At 39.0% G+C, this 20,470-nt stretch overlaps 2 protein-coding genes across 11 annotated transcripts in view; one reads left to right on the top strand and one right to left on the bottom strand.

Moving 5' to 3' along the window:
• Positions 1–2,503: 2,503 nt before the first annotated feature.
• Positions 2,504–8,404, bottom strand: SPC25 (SPC25 component of NDC80 kinetochore complex). 4 transcript variants are annotated; one of them, XM_068138687.1, is made up of 7 exons: positions 8,286–8,404; positions 7,679–7,846; positions 7,530–7,595; positions 6,539–6,679; positions 6,287–6,391; positions 5,902–6,000; positions 2,504–4,939 (listed from the first exon to the last, which is right to left on the bottom strand). In XM_068138687.1, the coding sequence occupies exons 1-7, from the start codon at positions 8,365–8,367 to the stop codon at positions 4,806–4,808; spliced, it is 795 nt and encodes a 264-aa protein (XP_067994788.1). In that variant the 5' UTR covers positions 8,368–8,404; the 3' UTR covers positions 2,504–4,805. The 4 variants fall into 4 exon arrangements, with proteins under 4 accessions (XP_067994788.1, XP_067994789.1, XP_067994790.1 ...); XM_068138688.1 differs by having other exon boundaries at positions 8,035–8,378; XM_068138689.1 differs by having other exon boundaries at positions 8,177–8,378.
• G6PC2 (glucose-6-phosphatase catalytic subunit 2) overlaps positions 8,132–20,470 on the top strand; it is a 32,883-nt gene continuing 20,544 nt past the window's right edge. For 4 of the 7 annotated variants that reach the window (XR_010987384.1, XR_010987385.1, XM_068138686.1 and 1 more), the window contains exons 1-5: positions 8,132–9,118; positions 14,846–15,486; positions 15,783–15,892; positions 18,736–18,847; positions 19,684–19,799. Coding sequence is in view for 5 of the 7 variants with exons in the window: in XM_068138686.1 (XP_067994787.1) it covers positions 15,269–15,486; positions 15,783–15,892; positions 18,736–18,847; positions 19,684–19,799 (556 nt within the window). In the remaining 2 variants the exon portion in view is untranslated. Of the gene's footprint in view, positions 9,119–14,020; positions 14,212–14,845; positions 15,487–15,782; positions 15,893–18,735; positions 18,848–19,683; positions 19,800–20,470 lie in introns of those variants that run through there. The other 3 variants (XM_068138685.1, XM_068138683.1, XM_068138682.1) reach the window with 3 other exon arrangements.

The raw sequence follows: 20,470 nt of genomic DNA, 5'->3' as shown, positions 1-20,470 counted from the left end.
GCTTGCTTTTTTACAGTAATATTTGTGTAGTCTCCATCTAATTTTTATTTAAACTTGTTCAGCCATAGCGTTTAGGTATTACTGTGTCTCACTTTTATATGTGGTTTCTCTCTGAATAATCTCAAAGTAACATCAGTGCCCATAACTGGTTTTGTAACAGACAACTTAATCCATATGCCAGCTGCAGAAAAGGATTTGCCTATTACTACTCTGGATCACTTTGAAGTCCCAACATTTGGTCCTTCAACAATGCTGAAGAACCAAGCAGATATAAAAGACAGCCAAGACTGCTTTCCAGACTGGAAGCAGCTTCTTTAAAGAGCTCTTCCCTTTTCATAGCAATTGCCTACTAACTGAATCCATTTTTTCAAATAAATTAATTCTGTCATATAAAAAGCATGTGAAGCAGTGGGATTACTCATATTGCTATGGTGGTCTCTGCTACTCTTGCAAGTAGTCCGAGCATCCAGCACAAGCATAGCTGTTCTGCATGGGAGAATTCCTACGTAAGAACTCATTTGTAAGATTTGATAGGTAACTACTATGAAATGCTAACTATTATTTGGAGGAGGAAAAACAGATTGGAAAAATGGTAACATCAGCTGCCATCTGGATAGAATTAATGCACAATCAAAAGCAAGAATGGATGCACATTTTTAATGCTTATTCCACACCAACCAATGTATTTGAGAAATGATAGTTGAGGGAAACATTAGCAGGAGCAGCTGAGGAAAGTAACCATCTTTCTCATGTAAATTGCATAAACACTGACTATAAATTTGGTATTTTGATTCCTTGTGATGCCATTAGCAGAGCACTTTATAAAGGTGCTCCCTGCTGTAACACAGCAGACTGTCAGAACTGTGAACTAACCTTAGCAAAGGCTGGAGTCTAAGATGACAGGCAATTGCTTGTAGAGTTACAGTTGACAGCGTTGAGGATTGCACATCAGAAAAAGTTTTTCCTCTTTCCTTTAGAAACATTATTTTACCAGATGGCTTGTCTGCCTTTGCACTAAATATAGGAAAACACAGGCTGGTAAGTCATGCTCGTACTTGTGACTAATGTTAAAAGAATACAATTACCAGTTGGTTTCATTGTCTTCCCATTAATGGAGGTGTGTCAGACATGGAGTTACACAAGCAAGCGTATCTCTTGCTAGTTTCATTTGAGAAGTTATTAGTTGTTTGCCTGGGTTTATTTTTAACTTAGGAGGTAAGCACTTACATGAATGTATTGTGCTTTAACTTAGACAGTCAGTACGTCACCCACAAGGTCACCCCTCTATCACTTCCACCTTCTTGCTTAGCCAAAAAGTTCATGTATGCATGAACTCTTAATCACTTGAATCCTTTCTGATAAATGCCATCAGTGTGAAGTAAGTGTAGCATGCTTCCAAATCAAAACAATGATGTATAGCTGGTATTCATTCAATGGACCTGTTTTTCTGCGAAGCCAGGTATTCCAGCTGAAGCTTTGGTGCAGAAGATCTTGTAGCAAAGAACTCAACCCATGATCCAGTAGCCAGTGGAAAATAATTCATTGAGTCAAGTCATTCAAAGAGCATGTTTCTATGTAGTGAGTTACCCATCAATCACAAAACAGGTGAGTCGATAGCAATTAGCACTGTTAAATGTGCTGCAACTGGAGAGGAAGGAAATAAATTGTCTTCTTTCATCATTTCAGTGCATAGCCGCTTCAAAATACATACATACAGTCATATAAAAAGTCCACTACACACTTGCCTGGTTGAACTCTACTTTTAGCATAGTCTGTCAGCATCTGTAACAATTTTGTAATCTATTACTCAATTAGCCCAAATTGGAAACAGAAGTTGTGTTGCAGCCCTCAGTGGGCTTATGGTGTACTACAAATTGGCAAACAGATCAAGTAGAGAAGCACACATCACAGCCCTGTGTTGCAGAAAGGGTGGGCAGATGCAGCCCCTGTCCTGAAGCAGTTGCAGCAGCCAAGCAGACACAACTGACACAGCTCAAGTGGCCTAGCTCCCATCCACAGGAGAGTAAAAAGAGCTGGGATATTGCAGTGAAGAGAATGGCACTGTTTAAGGACAAACCCATTGATCTGCAGGAAGTCAGCCTTCAGTACCTTAGTGTGTGCTGGAACTTATTTATAAGTTCAAGAGTCTAAAGGGTCCTTTGTGTATAATTGTTAGAGCGATTAGGGAGAATGAGGATGACAAGAACAGAGTCTTATGGACATTCGGAGCCATTCCCTGACCCTTCAGGCATACAATCCTATTTCAGTAGTAAAGCCTGATGTAATTGGATTGCAACTACTACTTTCAAAAATGTAGGAGTATTACCACAATTATTCATACAGTTAAAAGATTTGCAGTAATCTGCCTGTAGGACTAAGTGATTTATGTGTGTATATGTTTACCAGGCAAGACATTTTAAAAGTAGCAAACATAAATCACAAATTAGTTCACAGTGATTTTTAGAGCATTATAGTAATAGGACTAATTTAGACAATTTCAAGATAGTGAACAAATGGAGAGTTTATTGAAGCATTGGAGAAGATAGCAAGTAACAAAACACAATCAGAATATGACAGAAGCACAGCATAATTTCCATGATTTTTCTTAATTTTCACGAATGTACCCAATACTTGTTTGCTTTTCAAAATGTCTAGCAACATCCAAGAGGCTTTATGAAAAAAAGTGAACTCAGTTTAACCAATCCCACTCCTGGGTGAATAGCTGTATAATAAAACTGTTCTGGTAGCCAGAGAGACTCCTCCAGTAATGCAATTTCTTCTGAGATTTGACCTCCAGCTAGCATACTAACAACTGTGATTAAATGCACCTAATACATGTTACTAATGTTTAATACTATTTTGTCTTCCCAGCAGTCCTTAAATCCATTGTGTATTTCCAGTGTCTCCTAAATTTGATTTTGATATTAAATTCTGAGATAAAGTTGATGAGGTGCTGGAGCACCTGCATATCAGCAGTTTTTTTTCTACGGCCAGCATTAGTTGATGGCCCACCCATATATTTCAGGCATGACCCTTGGTAGCTAAGTCTTGGTCAGAAGTTTGAAAGGGAAAGCGACATTCAGGGTTGAAAAGACGACACAATGGAAGAAAAGCCTTTACAAACCTTCCCTGAAATCAATGTCTGTCTCAAGATAAATTCGTTCCTGGAGGGGGCTGATTGATGGTGTCATAGTTCCTAAGTTGGATTATACTTTTGAGCTTAAGAGCCTTCCCATGTGTTCTCTGGGGCGTTTCAGTTTGTATGCTGCCTAGTGCACTGGGGTCCCAGTAATTGTGATCTGTTGGGACCTAGCTGACCTGACTGTTATTGGATATCATTGCCTTGTGCTGGTTCTTCACAAAGAACCCAGGTGTGTGAAATTCTGTAAGCACCAAGTGCATTTGATAAAGACACAATTTCTTTTCAACATTTTAAGACAGGTCTTCAGCTAGCATAAATGCTGGCTTAGGGATGTTCTACTTAATATTTTATAATAAGCAACAAAACAAATTATTTTGCACATCTTTCTAGCTTTTACTTGTTTATGGAATACCTGCCTGGTTTTCAGGAATTAAGAGCTGCACCTGATTTGTCTTGGCAAATATAAGATGGTTTAATATCCTAACTCCTAAAGTATTTGTAAAGGTTTAAATTATTCCCAATAACCATTTCAAACCTTACTTGTTGTTTTAGGCATATACACAGAACATTTACAATCAGGAACATCACTTTATCTAGCAAATTCTTCCTGGGAGTGTAAATTCCAGTGCAGTGCTTGTTATATTTTACATGCAGAGCAATCTTGGCAAAGTAATTTTGATTGAAGCAATTAACCAACTACTCAAGCAGCAAGTCTGAGCATTTTTTGATTACTCAGGGCACATTTCAATTCTTTTTTTCCTCTTGTGAAAAAGGTGATGAAATGAGATACGTCACAGAGTGCATCTGAGAAATGTGTTCTCCCTTAATAAATGGGGTAGTTTTAGGGTGAGTAGGGTAGTTTTCAAGCCACCACAATAAATGAACAGCTTCATTTGAAAACATGGAAGTAAAGTGGCTAGATAATGCCTGTTTTTGCTTCCATATGACAGCTGTAAAATACTTGGCTGAGCATCCTGAAGTTCTTACTCTCCACAGTAACTAAAGTTTAGGCTTGAAGGGAGGAGAAAGTTATTCACTGAGAGAGTTGTTAGCCATTGGAATGGGCTGCCCAGGTACGTGGTGGAGTCACCATCCCTGGAGGTGTTCAAGAGGGGATTGGATGTGGCACTTGGTGCCATGGTTTAGTCATGAGGTCTGTGGTGACAGGTTGGACTTGATGATCTTTGAGGTCTCTTCCAACCTTGGTGATTCTGTGAGAGGGATGGAGAAGGGCAGGAGTGTTTTTCAAAATGAATGCAGTCCTTCTGGATACAGGGGTAATTCCAGTAGAGAGAAACCAGAAGGGACAGACTTTTCTGTGCCTTAAGATTTCCAGTGAGAATGATAAAGCAGATTGCAGTGAAGGACTGCTGAAGTAACAAAGCAAAATGACTGGTCTGTTCTAAAACATACCAAATAAAACACTGAGGCTGGTAATCTTATGAGTGTTACTCCTTCACCACTGCAGTTCAAGGTCCAGGTCAACATTTCTGCTCAGCTGTTTTGGGGGCTAGGAACCTCTGGGCTCTAAGGTTTCTTAAACAAATACAAAACACTCCTCATTCCTATTAAGAGCTTTATTCAAGAATAGCATGCACACCAAGTGATTCTAACAGAAATGGGCATCCAGACCATAATGTGAACGAGGCAGTATAAGCTAGTCTTATGCAGACTGTTTATGAGATAAATCAGCAAAAGCTTTTCTGATTTTGGCAACAAATGCAGAAAAATTGTTAGTTTCTCTCACTTTGATCTGGAACTCTGCTATACAGTCCAAAGGAGGAATACAGGAAGTCACTAAAATGACAAGAAGTTCCAAAAGATTAGGCTATAAAAAAAGTTCAGTGTTGGTGGTTTACCATCCTCATGAAACAGAAACATAATTTCTTTGTATGTTTTAACTTCTTCCAGTATCAGAGTAGCCTATTAAATATTTCCTTCAGCAAAGACAAAGCCTCAAAGAACACATTTTCACACCTCCCACTCAGTGCCATGCTCCCGTCTGACTTGTTACAGCAATCCCCAGTAATCTGTGGCCTGATCAAAAACTGAAATGCATTCCTAAGTGTTTTTGTTACTCTGTAGGCAAGGAGTCAAAACTGATGTAGCCCTGCATGCTATAAACTTCTAGCTTCAGCACAGTGTGGATTTGAATTAGTAAAACCAGAAATCTCTTCGGTCCACACCTAGAGGCAGAGCAGAACAACAGTAACATCCATCTAGTAAATACTCAGCACAGTACTCAAATTACTACTGCTGTTCTTTGTAACTGAAATGAGATACATATTTCAAAATCAGTGTTAAGGGCTGAAATGATGTACCTTACAGGAGAGAAACACTAGATTTAAAGTTTTAATCTTTCTCCTATATCACATAACTGCAGTGGTTGTCCACAATTGTTTTCTGCTCTTTAGGCTTCTTGCACAAGTTGAAATATGCCTGTCAACACATACGCTCCTCTAGCATAAACAGAAGTAGCAATAAACTACAAACTGAAGCATCTATGTCTGTATATCGCTTCTCTCCCCTGCTTTGCTTGCTCGATACAGAGCAAACGGGAACTATACAAATGGAGGGGAGTGAAGATAAGCAGTTCTATTTTCATAGAAATTAACAAGAGCAGCTTCATTTTAAAATACATTGCACCTGCAAAATTTTGGAAGTAACAGGTTACAATTAAACTGCACCACTTCTGCCTTTTCTTTTCCCCCAATCTATGCATCAGGTTCTGTCCTCTTAAGTATTCAGAATGCACGTACCTTCATAATATCCTTGTTCATTTATGGAAAGAGTAAACAGATATGGCTTGTCAGGATCTTTGTGGTCAATGTGTCGGAATATAAACTGTAATTGCTCATCTAAAACAGACAGGATTATCACTGTTAACCTCTGCTGGATCATCACAAAGATAAAAAAAAAAATCACAATACCAAGCTACAGTTTCAGTATTCTTATAACAAATTAAGCAACCCTGGTCTCTTTGAACAACAAATGTACTTTGACATACTGCATGTAACCATTTGAGAGACAACAGTAATACCTGAACTAAGACAGCTCTTCAGTTGCTAACTTAGCGTGTTCTTCTCTGCACAACCCAACATTAAATGCATTGCATGACTGCACATGGGAACTAAAGAAACTTACCGTGAATTCTGCGTATCTCCAATCCAAGCCGCTTCTCAAACAATTCCTTACACTTGCATAGGCGTTCCACTCTCTCCAGAGCTGCTTTGTTTTTAGAAGATAGTACTAGAATTGTAAAAACCACTATAAATATCAAGGTAAAGGTAAATTGAACATACAGAAACATTTAGAACAGTAGAAGTACCCATCAAGTGGTAAAAACCATTCCTCTTCTGATTAGTAAAATGTACTTACTGTCCTTTGCTTACTTACTTCCCTTTTTCTTCTCACACTCTTCTTTAAGCTCTTGGATGCTGTCAGTCAAGTCCTTGTTTTTCTGATTTTCTTGATTTAGGTTAATTTCTGTCAGACGCTCCCGATTTTCTGATACACGTTGGCTCTGATGGAGAATCTCTGAAAGGAGGCAAGAAAAATACAAACATATACAGTTGATTAATTAGGTCCCTGCTATTTAGTACTTATCTGTATTTTTTTTAATTACTTGAACAAAACCTAGTGAAATGCATGCTATTTCAGCTTAAAGGGGAAATTATTCAAAAGAGAAGCTACTAAGTACAGAGATCCTCTGGTACTTTGATCAAATGCAGTTTGTTTAGGGTGCCAGCACTATGTACATCTTCACAAGGATGGTGGATCCTGTTCACAGACATAATTTGACAGAAAGCAAGGAATGCAAACATGTCAGAGTTGCAATTTTTTTTACCTCATATTCTGAGGTTTAACTACAACATTCAGAAGTCAATCCTAGGCTGATAGGTTGAATGAATTCTATTACTAATACAGACCTTTAAAGGTCTGTGATTCTCTAAGTAACCTCACAATAATTAACTTCACTAAGCAATGTAATATACTTTTTCTACTGCAGTCAGCAAGTTTTCATACTTTGTTTTTTAAATACTTCAAGCACTAAACCCACTACACAGGAAACTCTTTGTCAGTCCTTTATGTTTTTACATCATCAATGATGGTCAAATTTCTAGTCTGGTGGAAGGCATCCCTGCCCATGGGAGGTCCTTTGAGGTCCTTTCCAACTTAAACCCATTGTGTGATTCTGTGATTAAGTTTTCCGACTAGTTGCTTTTGACTTGCAATTTACATCCTGTAGCCAGCCGAATGTTTGGTTTAATTTCTACTTTAATTCTGATGTTATTTACTTTTTCAAAAGGGAACTTAAACCTACTACTCACTGTAAGAAGTCAGTCTTAGAAGTGCTACGCAGAGTAAATAAATCATTATACTGTACCCTTGCTATACTCATTAATTTTATCAACCATCAAGTCCTCTTCTTTCAGCTTCTTAGACCATTTCTCTGTAATGGAAAGTTATTTCAGTTATCTGAAGAAGTCTGATGATAACATGGAAGTAGAGGTAAGAGGAACATAATTTTTTTACCTGAAAGCACTTTTATGGACTCCTTGCATGAATCTCTCAGTGCTGAAGACTGACTGATCTGTTCTGAACCATTAATGCTTTTCAGTTTGGTCCAAAACTCTTTCATTTCCCTTTCTAAGGAGATTATTTCATCTTCAATCTTAATATCAGACATAATGCTGCAGCGAACTGAGACGAGCAAGACAGATGCAACAGTTATAACTCACAGAATAAACCTCCTTCACAGCATTTGTTATCCCTTTGGCTTATTACCAAAACCTCTTCCTCTAAGTTGTTTTTGTTTTTAGTGCAAGCAGTAACAGCGGGGGCTACGTTTCTTTTACTACCCACCCTCCCCCCCACCAACGATTGGTTACCTGCGCCGGGAAGCCTCACACTGCGCTGGGGGCCGCCGCCGTACCGGCAGCCGTTTCCAGGGGGGCGGCAGATTTCAGCAGCACCCCGCCGCCGTCCGCCCACAGGTCTCACCCAGAGCAAAGCCTCCCTCTCTATGCTTACAGGCCGGGCCGAGGAGGCGAAGTTTCCTCTTTCTCTGTCCCGCAAGACGCTAACAGTGGTGGGCTGCCGTGGCCCCGCAAACCAGCAGCACTCCACAGCACGGTAGTACCTGCCAAGCCCCGCACGCAGCAGCCCTGCCTACGGCAACGCAACAAGGAGGAAAGCGGCACACCAAGGCCGCCCGCGCCCATCAACTTTCAAACTGCCAGCAACTTCCCGCCCCCTGAGCGGCTGCTTTCTAACGGCGTGCTGCCTCCCGCGCGCCTCTCAGCAAGCGCTTCGCTGATTGGCTCAGCCATCCTTGTGCTGGGCGTTGCCGATGCTGTGGCGTAGGAGCGCGGTGCCATGATGGGCAGCTCAGGCTGCCTTGCTGTGGAGCGTTTTTGGGGCGGGCGGAGCCGGCTAGGGCCGGTCTGTGTAATGCTTCGAAGGAGAGGCAGCTGTGATTCCCTCTCTTTCCGCTGGGAAGTGTCTGTTAGGATTCAAGCGTTTTGTCGGGGTGGCGGCTGGGCTGTCAGCAGCGCCGGGGAGCGAGGCCGGGGGAGGTAAAAAGCCTGGTGCGGTTTGTCACAGGTACGATAACGTACTGAGAGAAACCAGACACGAACTGGTGAGCCGGCTAGCTCCTTCCGGCTCCTCTGAAGCTAGAACTTGTTTCCAGTGCAAAGTTTGTTCGTGGAATGTACTTGGGGTGACTTAGGCATAAATTCTGTGACACTCATAAATTCTCTTAATTCGTCAGGCCTGAATTATCTTAGGAGTGTGGAGCTGTTTGCCATTAAAAAAAAAAAAAAACCAACCAACCAACCACCCACCACTCACCTTCTGTGGCAGGAGACTGACCTGCAGGGCTAGTTCAGGCCTGTGCCCAGGCAAACGCTTGTCGTAAACCCCCTCATTGTGGATGTGCTCTGTGTGACACCAGACCTAATCGTTTTTCAGGTGGGTGTATTTCCCTTTGGCTCCAGATACACACTAGTTTGTGGTCCCAGTTACCAGCCTTCAGTTTATTGTGGAAATTTTTTCCTGATGGTTTTGTTACCATAGCTAAAGCTATTCAGCTATCTTGGAATAATGTAAAATCAGTAAAGCTTTGAGGATTACTGGCTGAAGCCATCAATTGCTTTGCCTCATTCCACTAGACAGAAAACAAAGTCTGAGCTGAAATCACCGGCTGCTAGTTGCATTTTTGAGGAGTAAGTGTTACTACTGCTGGGTAGAACTACCGGGCTGTAATTCTTACTTGGCTTGTACACTTGCTCTCCAGTTTCCTCAGCATTAGTCCTACAACTAATTACTAGACCACTGTTTCTTTTCTGGTTCAGATAAGTGTGCTAAAGGTGGGCTGGTTCAAAGATCATTATCCAGCCACATATAAATTAGGGCACTATGGAGCCTGTACTTTAAGGGTTGGTTTTTTTTACCTAGGCCAATTTTGCTCTTTTTCCCAATCGGACCTGAAATCTAACCAAATGAACACTACCACTATAAAGTTTAGCTGTTGCCTCTGACATCACTAACCTGTGTCACTTCAGCACGTAACTTTGTGAGTACACATTTTTCCCAGCTGCTGCAGTTCAGCAAATATAAATTTGACAAATCTAATCAAATCCTGAATTCTAATCTGTAATCTTTTGGTGGGTTTTTCAATCTGGTCTCCTTTTGTTAACATAGATAATGGGTTCATCCTACAGTACCTGGCACTAGCTCTGTACTGGAAAGGTATCTTTTTTTTATCATTGATGTTTCTTTAGGTTTCATTAGTCTTCATTTGATTTAGACTTTTATCAGCCACTTGCTAGCACAATCCATACCTTGTAACTCATCTTTTTTCTGATTGATTTCTTCTGCAGAGTTTTCTAGAGACATCAACTTACAGTACAGCCTATCTCCAACTTTCTCACTATGAACTCTCTGCACAATCATCTTAGAAACTGCATGTTTAAATGAAGCATTTTATCAGATGTTAGTTTTCTGTTCGAAGTGACAGCTTCTACCAACCACAAACAGAAAGGTGGCCTCATGACTCAAGCTAGCATGGGTCATATGATTCTTAAAACCTCCGTTAGGTCTAATTCAAGAGGCTCCATAGCCAGATACACTTTCACCAAACTTTACCATAACTCTAGCCCAGGCACTTGTTCTGAAATGGTTCTTTCCTAAATGTTACATTAAGAAAGTGGAAGAAAGTGTCAACAGCAATTTATTCTAACACTATGAACTTTGCTGGAGGTGATATAATAACCTGGTCTAGTTGAGGATGTCCCTGCTCTCTGTAGGGAGGTTGGACCAGATGACCTTTGGATGTCCCTTCCAGCCTGGAGCATTCTATGATTCTGTAATTGTGCCATATACCCTTTTTTCTGCATCTTCCAGCTTGTCATGTACGTCTGGTAACCCAAGTAAAGGGCACTTGAACTTACGGTTCTGAGATGTACACTGACCACAGCAGGGTGACAGTGCAATCGAACTGAAGGGCAGGCTGTTGCCAACACAGATCTGTTGCTTGTTTTATTGCTAGCCCAAAGTCCATACTGGGCTATTCCAGTGCTGGGTTAAAGAGTCGTTTATGACTAGTTTGGGGTTGGAGAAACTGCTAAGGGAACCCAAAATTGAAGAGCTGGTGCTAATAAACAGACCTCAGCTACTTCTCGTGCCAGGTTTCTGACCTCCCTGGGCTATGGTTAGCAAAGAGCTAGTGTCAGGAATTGGAGAACAGCATATAAATAAGGCAGTGAATTTATTAGAGAGGGAACAGCATAAAGGCTCTGGCAATCTGTCTTTATGGGTCTGGAGTCCATTTCTGCTTGCAGTCTGTGGAACTGGAAGGATTTTTATACATTGTTAAACTCTGCTTGTGATTTCTATAATAACTTGAATTCCTTAAATACGACTTTTTGTGAACATTCCATACATTGTATTCCATAGATTGTTCATACCATTTTCACTGTTACACAGATAGACACACATACATACAAAGTGTTAAGGTCGGGCAGTTGTTCTATTGCAAGCATGAGTTTATCTAATTTCCTGTATTTCCATAGTTAACTTTAAAGCAAAGAATAATGACAGTGTAATAACAAGAAAGAAATAGATTAAGTGGGCTGAACCATGAGCAGGCAAACCCGTTCATGCTAGTGTTTGCTAAATCTCTACTGATCAGTCCAATGCTAAAGAAACCTGACATAAACTAGGGCTGCCTGGATCCAATCAGGAGAGCTTGAGGGAATGCAATATGGAGAGAAGCTCCTTGAAAGATTCTTACTAAGTCTAAGATATATCTTCACAGTGTTTCCTCTGGAAAATATTCATACTGAGGAAAATGGCTGTCAGCTGTTGCATACAGTATCTGCTTGTGAACCAACTAAATTGTTAGTTAATCTTTGTAGATGGTTCAGTGCCAATGAAAATACTGATGTGGAAATTAATGTTATTGTTCAATTAACTATGCATAATGTACCAGAAGGTTAAGCCCAGTACATAGGCCTCCATTAGCAGTGGTTTAGAAAATATTTGCTTTGATGGGTTTTCCTTCCCTTGCAAACATTTGCTTAACAACATCTGATATCTGTTATGTAATATTTGCTCTAATATGTAGGTGTAAAGCAGCTGTAAACATTTTATCCTCCCTTCAGTGGATCATCACCATGATTATTGTTTCAACGTTATTCCCAATAATATAAAATTTTTGGCTAGTTTCTTGTGTTATATGTCTTGAAACATAAGAAAGTATCTTTTTATAGGAACAGATAGCATTTTAAAGGTTTTTGCTTTGCACTAGACTCATTTGATCATGTGAAGGTCAAACCTTGGTTCTATAATATCAAAACAAGGCAAAGCTTTGATTAAAAAACTTAGTTGCGTACAGAGTCTGGCCATTTTGTAAAGATCACTTCTTTTCTCGGCAATTCTGTGTACTAAAATTCAGCAAATAGTTTTATTTCATGTATTATCTCAAGTGACTTTGAAGCACTAAGTGCGTTACAGAAGCATTTTGCAATGCTCTTCATAGAAAATGAGAAAAATTCTGTTGAGGAAGTATTTCTCTTTTGTTTCTTTGAGTTATTAAATACAGTACTTCAAGACATATTTCACCAGCTTTCTCTGCTGGTTATTAGAGCTATGAAAATCTTTAGTGTCTCAGACACTTAGAAGTTGCCAAGTGTCACAGGGACAATATGAGATGACTCCTGTCAGTTGTTGATTGCCTGTTGAATGAAGCAGAATTGTAAGTGCTTCCAGGCACAATGAGAACATCACCTGAACCTGCCTATCTCGCAGAAACCTGCTTACCTATTCCAAAAACTTCCTGCTTTCACTTGTAGCGTGGATTTGTTTGGGGGGTTTTAATTATTTTTAAATCTGACTCCTCTGATTTGTCTTGTCTAAGATGTGGCTGTAAGTGTTCCTGAAACAATCAGAGAAAGTGTAGGATAAAATTAAAGCTTGTTTATGTTTGCAGTTTGCTGTTAGCTGTTAGTTTTCCTTATGTCTAAGGTGCTTGCCTTTCTATCTAAAACAATCAGCAGCACATGAATGAGCAACAGAACCTTTACAGTTAAAACGAGTATCAGGAGGCCTTCAGCATTTGTACTAAAAGAAGTTAGTTTACTGAAACATTGCCAACACATAGCTTCACACATTCTACTAACAAAGTTAGTAGAATAGCAAAATGTGCCTGAGTGGTTCTGTCTGAATAAGAATTCAGCCAGAGCAGGTGCAACATTATCCCAGTGGGTAGCATGGGTGGATTTATAATAAATAATGCAAAAAAAATACTGCTGTGGTTCTGCACATCCTGCATCAGAGAGGCAAATTTTCTGATGCTATTGAGTAACAATAGTGGCATTAGAGAGTTATTAGAAAATGATCTGTTTTATTACTTGGTAAACCTTTCTGAAGACATTAAGCTGTATTTGGATGGAGACTTGTTTACTGTGGAGTATTTTTCCTCATAGAACAGTAGTTATTTAGTCTTAATCTCATAACAGTTGCTGTTCTTACCAAGTACTAGAAGTAAAATGGCCATTCCTCTGTCACCAATCAGTTTGATATTTACACTCTTTATAAATTAGACTGAAAAACAGAAGAAAATCTCAGATTCTCCACAGTTCTGCATACTGATTCCAGACATATATAAAAGAGTGATGTTTATTGTTATTTTAAGTGGGGAAAAAAAGGTAGCAGAAGGATATTTTCTCTAGTAGTAAAAGTTGTTTCAGTGAGATGTTTTTGAACAGGTTCATGGAAAAGAACTGAGGAGAGGAAATAATTCTGTCAGTTTATTTGTATGACAGTTCCCTTGCTAGACACCCTATAAAGCTATAAGCTATATGGCTTAGCAAACACTGCAGCTAAAGCATTAGGAAATACTTATTGTTGAAATATCCCAACCTTTCAGTTTTGGAAGGGTTTTCCTTCAATCAGGTAATACCAGATGAAGTAAATTATTCCATCAATGTGCAGAAAATATTGTAGTAGTTATTCAGAAACAGTATGTAGAATGTTAAATCTCTTTTTAGCTGTAGTCTACATAACTCCATGCAACTGGTAGCAGTAAACATTTAGAGAGTAAAACTGCTAAAACTTTTCTAAAACCAGATTATTAATATCTAAAGTACACGTGAGTAGCTAAAGTGAATGTGAGATTGTGCCAGGGAAGTCTTCTAAGTCCATTTAATTGTCATGCCCTATTTGCTGAATCTGCTTAATGTTTCCATGTGACTTCCCTGGCTACACATAAAGCTCTGTTAAGCTGTTAAGTCTCTCTTCAGCAAAAACAGTTGAGTAGTTCATATCTTTGTTTCCACAGCTTGTATAGTTTAAGTGCCATGGAGGAAGCCATATGGAAGTGTGCAGCTGCTTTTGTTTTCTGATTGTAATTGTTTCAGCTGCATGGATAATCTTTAATAGAAGATGTGAAGATGTCTGAATATTAGAGCCTGATAACTGAAGTTTTCCTCTTGCTGCTCTGCTGATATCAGATGATGATATCGCTAGACTTTGGGTATCCACTTAATATCTTGTGAAAAAAGGTTTGTCATTTAGCCACTTCACAAATGAACATAGTCTTTTCATATGCTATAGTTATTAGTACTAGCAGAAACAAATCTGATGTGCTGATACATTACTTGCTGTATACTCTTAAAATCCTAGTATCGGCAGAATCTCTTGGCTGTTTGCCCTAGAGAACCCAAGTGCTTCACTTGGGAATATTTCAGGGAGATACAATCATCTCTTCTCAGCCTTGAAATGGTTTGTTAAGCTAGGCTGGGCAGCAAGAAGCAGGGCTGCAGTAGGTCACATTTCACCTCCTTCTGGCAGAGGTGTGTAGGACTTGCATCATGTAAGCAATATGTGAGAATGACAATAGTAAATGCGATGACTCAGAGACTCAAGACGTTGTGCCAGACTTTGGGCCTCATGTATGAAGGAAACAATTGTTTTTCAGTGCTTTGAGAATACTGCTGATTAAAAATAAACACAGCTCAATGGCATTGTTGGTATATGGATGCTGGTTGTATTTTCCATGACTGAAAATGTGTTGTGCAAAGTATTAGACACAGCATGGTAGCCAAATTCTATTTCAAATTCTGTTTCATCTGTGCAGCTTTCATGACAGCTCTGCAAAGACCAATTATTTGTGTATTCTTTCTGTTCTTTATACAGGCAACACTTAATGAAGTCTGAACATTAGTAATGTCCATCCTGCAGAGAAATGAACTGTGAAAAGATTCAAGCAAACATGTTCCAACTGTTCATACAAAGGATTGCATAAGTCACACATTGCATTTCCACAAAACTTTCCTCACAATTTGCTGCTGCTCAGCATGTACTTCACTTAGTTTCCTCCAATTAAAATTTGCAAACAGAAAAGCTTTCCAGTGCTAACAGACTCATGCTTTTCCAGAGATTTGGAGCCACGTGTTCCAGGAAAGGCTGGGTGCACCACACCGATACAATATAAAGGCAATGTCAATCACCTTCTCTCACTTTTTTAATAGCTGCCCTCCGTGGTTCTCGTTCTCCATCACTAGAAACTTAAGATTAAAGGATCTTTACTCTGTTTCAAGTACAGTTTAATCCCCTAAAATGGATCTTCTTCATAGCAATGGCGTGCTTATCATTCAGCATTTACAGAGGGACTACAGGGCTTACCAGAATTTCCTTAATTTTATGTCACATGTTGGCGATCCCCGGAATATATTCTCAATTTATTTTCCTCTTTGGTTTCAGCTCAACCAAGTGGTTGGTACTAAAATGATATGGGTTGCAGTAATTGGTGATTGGTTCAACCTCATATTTAAATGGTAAGGAGTTTCATTTATTTTGAAGTTTTCTATTTTTCATGATGGTTACTATATATACCTCAAGTTCAGAAAAATTTCTGTGAATAATGTACTGTAGACTTTCCACTGTAACTATAAAACAGGAATACTTAATACATGTTTGAAATGACGTTTTGATAAGAAGAACCTATAGAACTATTACAGAATAGTTTTGGCATTACAGGGCTTCATATTCATTGTAAGGTTATTTATTGTGCTCTGCTGAAGCCTTCTTACATAAAAATCTTTTTCTTTTTTTCTTTTTTTTTTAAATTCAGGATTTTGTTTGGCCATCGCCCGTACTGGTGGGTGCAGGAAACAATGATTTACCCCAATCAGTCAAGCCCATGCCTTGAACAGTTTCCTATAACATGTGAAACTGGACCAGGTAAGACATGTTGGAGATTACATCAGTACATGTAATAGAGATAGTGGCTTTTCAGGGGAGAGGATGTGACTTCTGAAGATTTTATATGATGTACAAATCTGAGAGCTCATGTTTAAAATAGCACCAAAGCACTGGGATTGAAAAAGGAAGAAATAAAATGCGAGAGATGTTTGATGGCTGTATGACAGGAATATTTACTTCATTTGCTTTAGGCAATGCAGTGAGGGGGATGTGTGTTAACGGTAACTCCTATTAGAATGAACCAGCATATCGGGAAGGAATTTTCACATAATTTCTGTCATAGGTTCAGAAAGAGTGAATCACCTGCTTTGTGAGGTCACTGTTATGAACCAGCGACATCATCCTGGGGAGAAAAATTCTGTATTAAGAGTGTTCCAAAGCAGAACAGGGAGCTGCTGAGTTTGAGAGCTTGTGCACTATTGCAAGAATTATTCATATCACAAAATCCAGTAGATGGTTCAGTGTAAATAGCAATTATCAGGCATATAATGATCAATAATCGATCATATAATGTATCACAAGTGGAAAAAAGAACTGCTGTTCCCAGAACCACACAAAGGCACTGAAAGGGTGTGTGGGGTGTGTATATTGGGGGGAGGGGGGAAGGGGGAATTAACAAAAATGTACTTTTTAATGTATTTTCACTTCTTTATGTCTCACAGTTTTCTCTGTGGAGTTCAGCAATACTGCTAAAGTTAAATGAGCTTGTGCAACCCTAATATATGAAATAACTGCTTGCAGCTAACTCACTGAATTTAGTTTAATTCATTGTGCAAGAAAACATTGATTGTGGTGCCATATCAATGCCACTGAAAAGCTTTTGAGTGGCTCGCAGAGCTGTATTTTGTTGAGAATACTCTGCATTATATCCCATTGTAAGTTTGAATGAGATGTGTAAACCCTTGTATCAGGCAGGGTTTAATAATGCCTGGTCTGTGTGTGATCTGCAATCAGTTCCAAGTGAATTTGTTTGGTATGTAATCCAAAGTATTGAAGTCCTTCAGATCTTCTCAAAATTCTTCAGAACAGAGCCTATTCAGCACCATGTAATTCCAAGGCCTGAACTAATTACTGTTTCATTTTGATTCATTGAACCAGGAGGCCATTCTTCTTGTTACTTTTCTTCCTGAGGTAACAAGTCATTCCTATTTCTGTCCAGTGTGTACCACTGTCATACCAATTTCTTATAATGACCACATTTTCTCCCACCTCCAGATCTGCCCTTGACCCTTGACAACATATGTCATTCTCTTGTTCATCCTAAACAAGAGGAGGCGCAGTCCATGCAACTGTTAGCTGTCATGGTTATGAGTTTACATGGTGCTTCACACCAAGTAGAGATGCACCCACATATGTGAGAAAGGTGCATCCAGGTACTGCTAGGGCAGCCTGAACCCCAAACTCTGCAGCTCAACAATACCAAATGCTGAGGAAATTGATTTTATGGCTACATGGTAAGCAGTCCAGGCCCTGAATTTGGATTGGTCTTCTAGAATGAACAGAACTAAAACCCTGAAGTGATCTTTTCTGTGGTATTTGTCAGGTTTTAAGAACATAAACCTTAAGGTGGAGTTTTTGCTGTTTCTAGGAGGTAATTTGCAGATGGAACATTTTTCCTAGATGATGGTGTTTGTATGCAACATTACGGTTTTGTTACCAGTGACATTTGTTCTGTTGTGAGGTTTAGAAGTGTACATCTCTTACAAAATTAACAAAATAATTGATAGTGTGACTACTAAAGAGAGTGCCAGCATCGTATTTGTCTTCCCTAGACATTCTTGCTTTACTCCTTCACTGAAATATGCTTTTGATTTGCAAACTATTTTTTATCTGCAAAATATTCTTTTGATTTGGGAAAAAGAGGTTACAATAATTTTAAGACTCATTTTCTTTTACATCATGCCAGCATACTTTTGGTTTTGGTGATTTTCACAGTTGTAGGAACTTCTCTGTGGATTGCAGTAAAATTAAAATTCTAGTTGTTAAATTAAAGCCAATTACACATATATTACTATACTTGGACTAAAAAGAAATTATTCTTATCTCTGTGTAAGAGTGTGTTCCCTGTTACAGACTGTTGTGGGTACAGCAATTAGTCCAATATGCTAGAGCATTATTTGATGTGCCAGTTTCACTGATAATATGCTTCCAAGCTTGCTTGCATTGTGCAACATCTTAAAATGTAAAGTAAAGCATAAAGACAGAACTCCTCCCTCCCACTTCAGATACTTTTCTAAATTTATTACAAAACTATCAAAAACAGTTATCTGGATTTTAGTATTACTAATAAGATGCAGATCATAATCATCATTGCTGACTCCATGATAATTGAAGAAGCCCATAAAAGGCAATTTGGGAGTACCATATAAAGTTATACTGGCACTTTAGAGTTTTACAGAGGATAAATCTCCATTGCACCCCTTAATTATGAGGTAGCCTATCAAAACCTACCTCATCTGAATTACGTACTACGGACCTAAGAGAGCCCTGGATGCTCTATTTTTCAAATCACAATTCAAATCTAAGTGATGGAAAAATACTATACTTTCCAATCACGGTATCGTATCACACCAATATCAGATGACTGAGCTGTTACCTTCTTGATGTCAGACAAATATTCTGGATTCCATATAGGTGAATCTTCTGACAAATTCATATTGAGAAAATGGATTTTTGAGAACCAGTTGACAGTCTTTCAGCTTTTGTTAACAACTTTTTCTAAATAGTTAGGTGTCTCAGTAACTGCCAGTAGACATTTTCTATATGACAAATGTTGCAGTCATCATTTAAAAGCCTGAATATTTCTGTCTTGTTTTCACTAGGAAGCCCATCTGGACATGCCATGGGATCTTCCTGTGTTTGGTATGTAATGGTCACAGCAGCACTTAGCTACACAGTTAGATGGAAAGATAAATCAGCAGCTACCCTTCACAGGTCAGTGTCTTTCCATTATTCTAACTCATACAGATATTTCTTTACATACATGCCATGTTTTTAATAAATTTATTTTAACCAAATATTCACAGCCTGTTCTGTCTAGTTTGTGAAAAAAAAAACCACAAAACCCCAAGTGTTCACTGTGATCTACTTCAGCTCAAGGAAAATAATATTAAGAGGATTTATCTGTTTGTATAGATTGGCATTTATTTGCTTACAGGCATTGCACACAGTATCTCTGAATCAGCTCCTATTAAAAAATGCCCTGTTTTCAGTGTTGGAAATTCTGAATTATATTCATTGTATTTGCATGTTGGATCTTCTGCTTAGTGCATAAATTTACTGCTTCAATGGTAGTCCTTCTTACCTCGTTTTAAAGCAGATGCACAAAGTGTTGGCAGTTCAGTGTCACGTTACTCAGGTTTGTGGTGACGTCTTGCAATTGCTTTGATGACTTTTCTTTCTAAGCCTGACAAGCTTGTTCCCATACCATGTGAATTTTGTTAACAAATAATAGAACCTCTACATTTAAGTATGACTTCATGATGAGAAATACATTCATTGTATTAGTGCTAACTTAACTTGCCATTGATGGCTTTCATCATTAGAACCACGGTGGTGTCTTGGACTTAAAACTGCTGCTGCAGCCCTAGATATGGCTGCAAAAGCAACCATTCTTGATAATGTTTTAGTACCAATTTCCCGTTTTTAATCATCCCTACTTGTAAACCTCTGCTTGGTAAAAATATGAGCCTGACACAAAGGGGCCTGATATAAATTAGTAGGTGAAATATCTTGTCTTAATTTTTAAGCATCTTCCTTTTCCTTTTTAGACTGACATGGTCATTCCTCTGGAGTGTTTTCTGGATTATCCAGATCAGTGTGTGCATCTCAAGAGTATTCATAGCAACACATTTCCCTCATCAAGTTATTCTTGGAGTATTTGCTGGTAATGCTGCCTCTTTTCTTTTTTTTTTTTTTTTTTTTATTAATTTTCAACATATATGCAACATCTGAAAAAAAATAAGTATGAGGAAAGGCAAGAGATTTTCATTAGTGCTTCTGAGCTTGCAAGTCTAGCAGTTCTCTTCACTCTCTAGAAGATCAAGGATTTGATGATGTTGTCCATGTGCCAGTTGATGCTGGCTGCATTATGTCCACACTGTCAGAGACTTAACACTGTCTGGTTTGTACTGGCTGCATCTGATCTTTATCTGTGCTGCCTGTGTGGAAGGTATCAGAGAGGAAGTTGCTCCTATATGGCAGTAACCTTACCTCTCAGATCTCATCCAGGCACAAAGTAGCATGTGTGCATTGTGTGGACAAGAAGAGGGCCAGAGGCCTGGGGAGAAAATGGCAAATTAGCAGTGCAAACTCCCCAGGGTGATTTAAGAAGCTAAAGTATGTCTGTCGGAGTTACATAAACGTGTTTCAGATTGGTATTTAGGGAGTTCAATATACAAACTATCTCTCTTGTATTTATCTAGGATTTTCAGGAGGGTGACCACAGCATTGAGTGGGGGCTGCCTGCTCATATTTTTTTTCACAGATGCAGGGCAACCAGGGCAGAACCGGCTAACAGCTTGCATTGCAGTCCAGCTCTCACTTTTCACAAACCAG

The sequence above is a fragment of the Melanerpes formicivorus genome, unplaced genomic scaffold, assembly GCF_026170545.1.
Source record: "Melanerpes formicivorus ecotype bairdi unplaced genomic scaffold, bMelFor1.0.p_v2 SCAF_5, whole genome shotgun sequence".
In the NCBI taxonomy this organism is placed as follows: domain Eukaryota; kingdom Metazoa; phylum Chordata; class Aves; order Piciformes; family Picidae; genus Melanerpes; species Melanerpes formicivorus.
The sequence above is the reverse complement of the archived record's forward strand: the minus strand, read 5'-3'. Positions and strand labels throughout refer to the sequence as shown.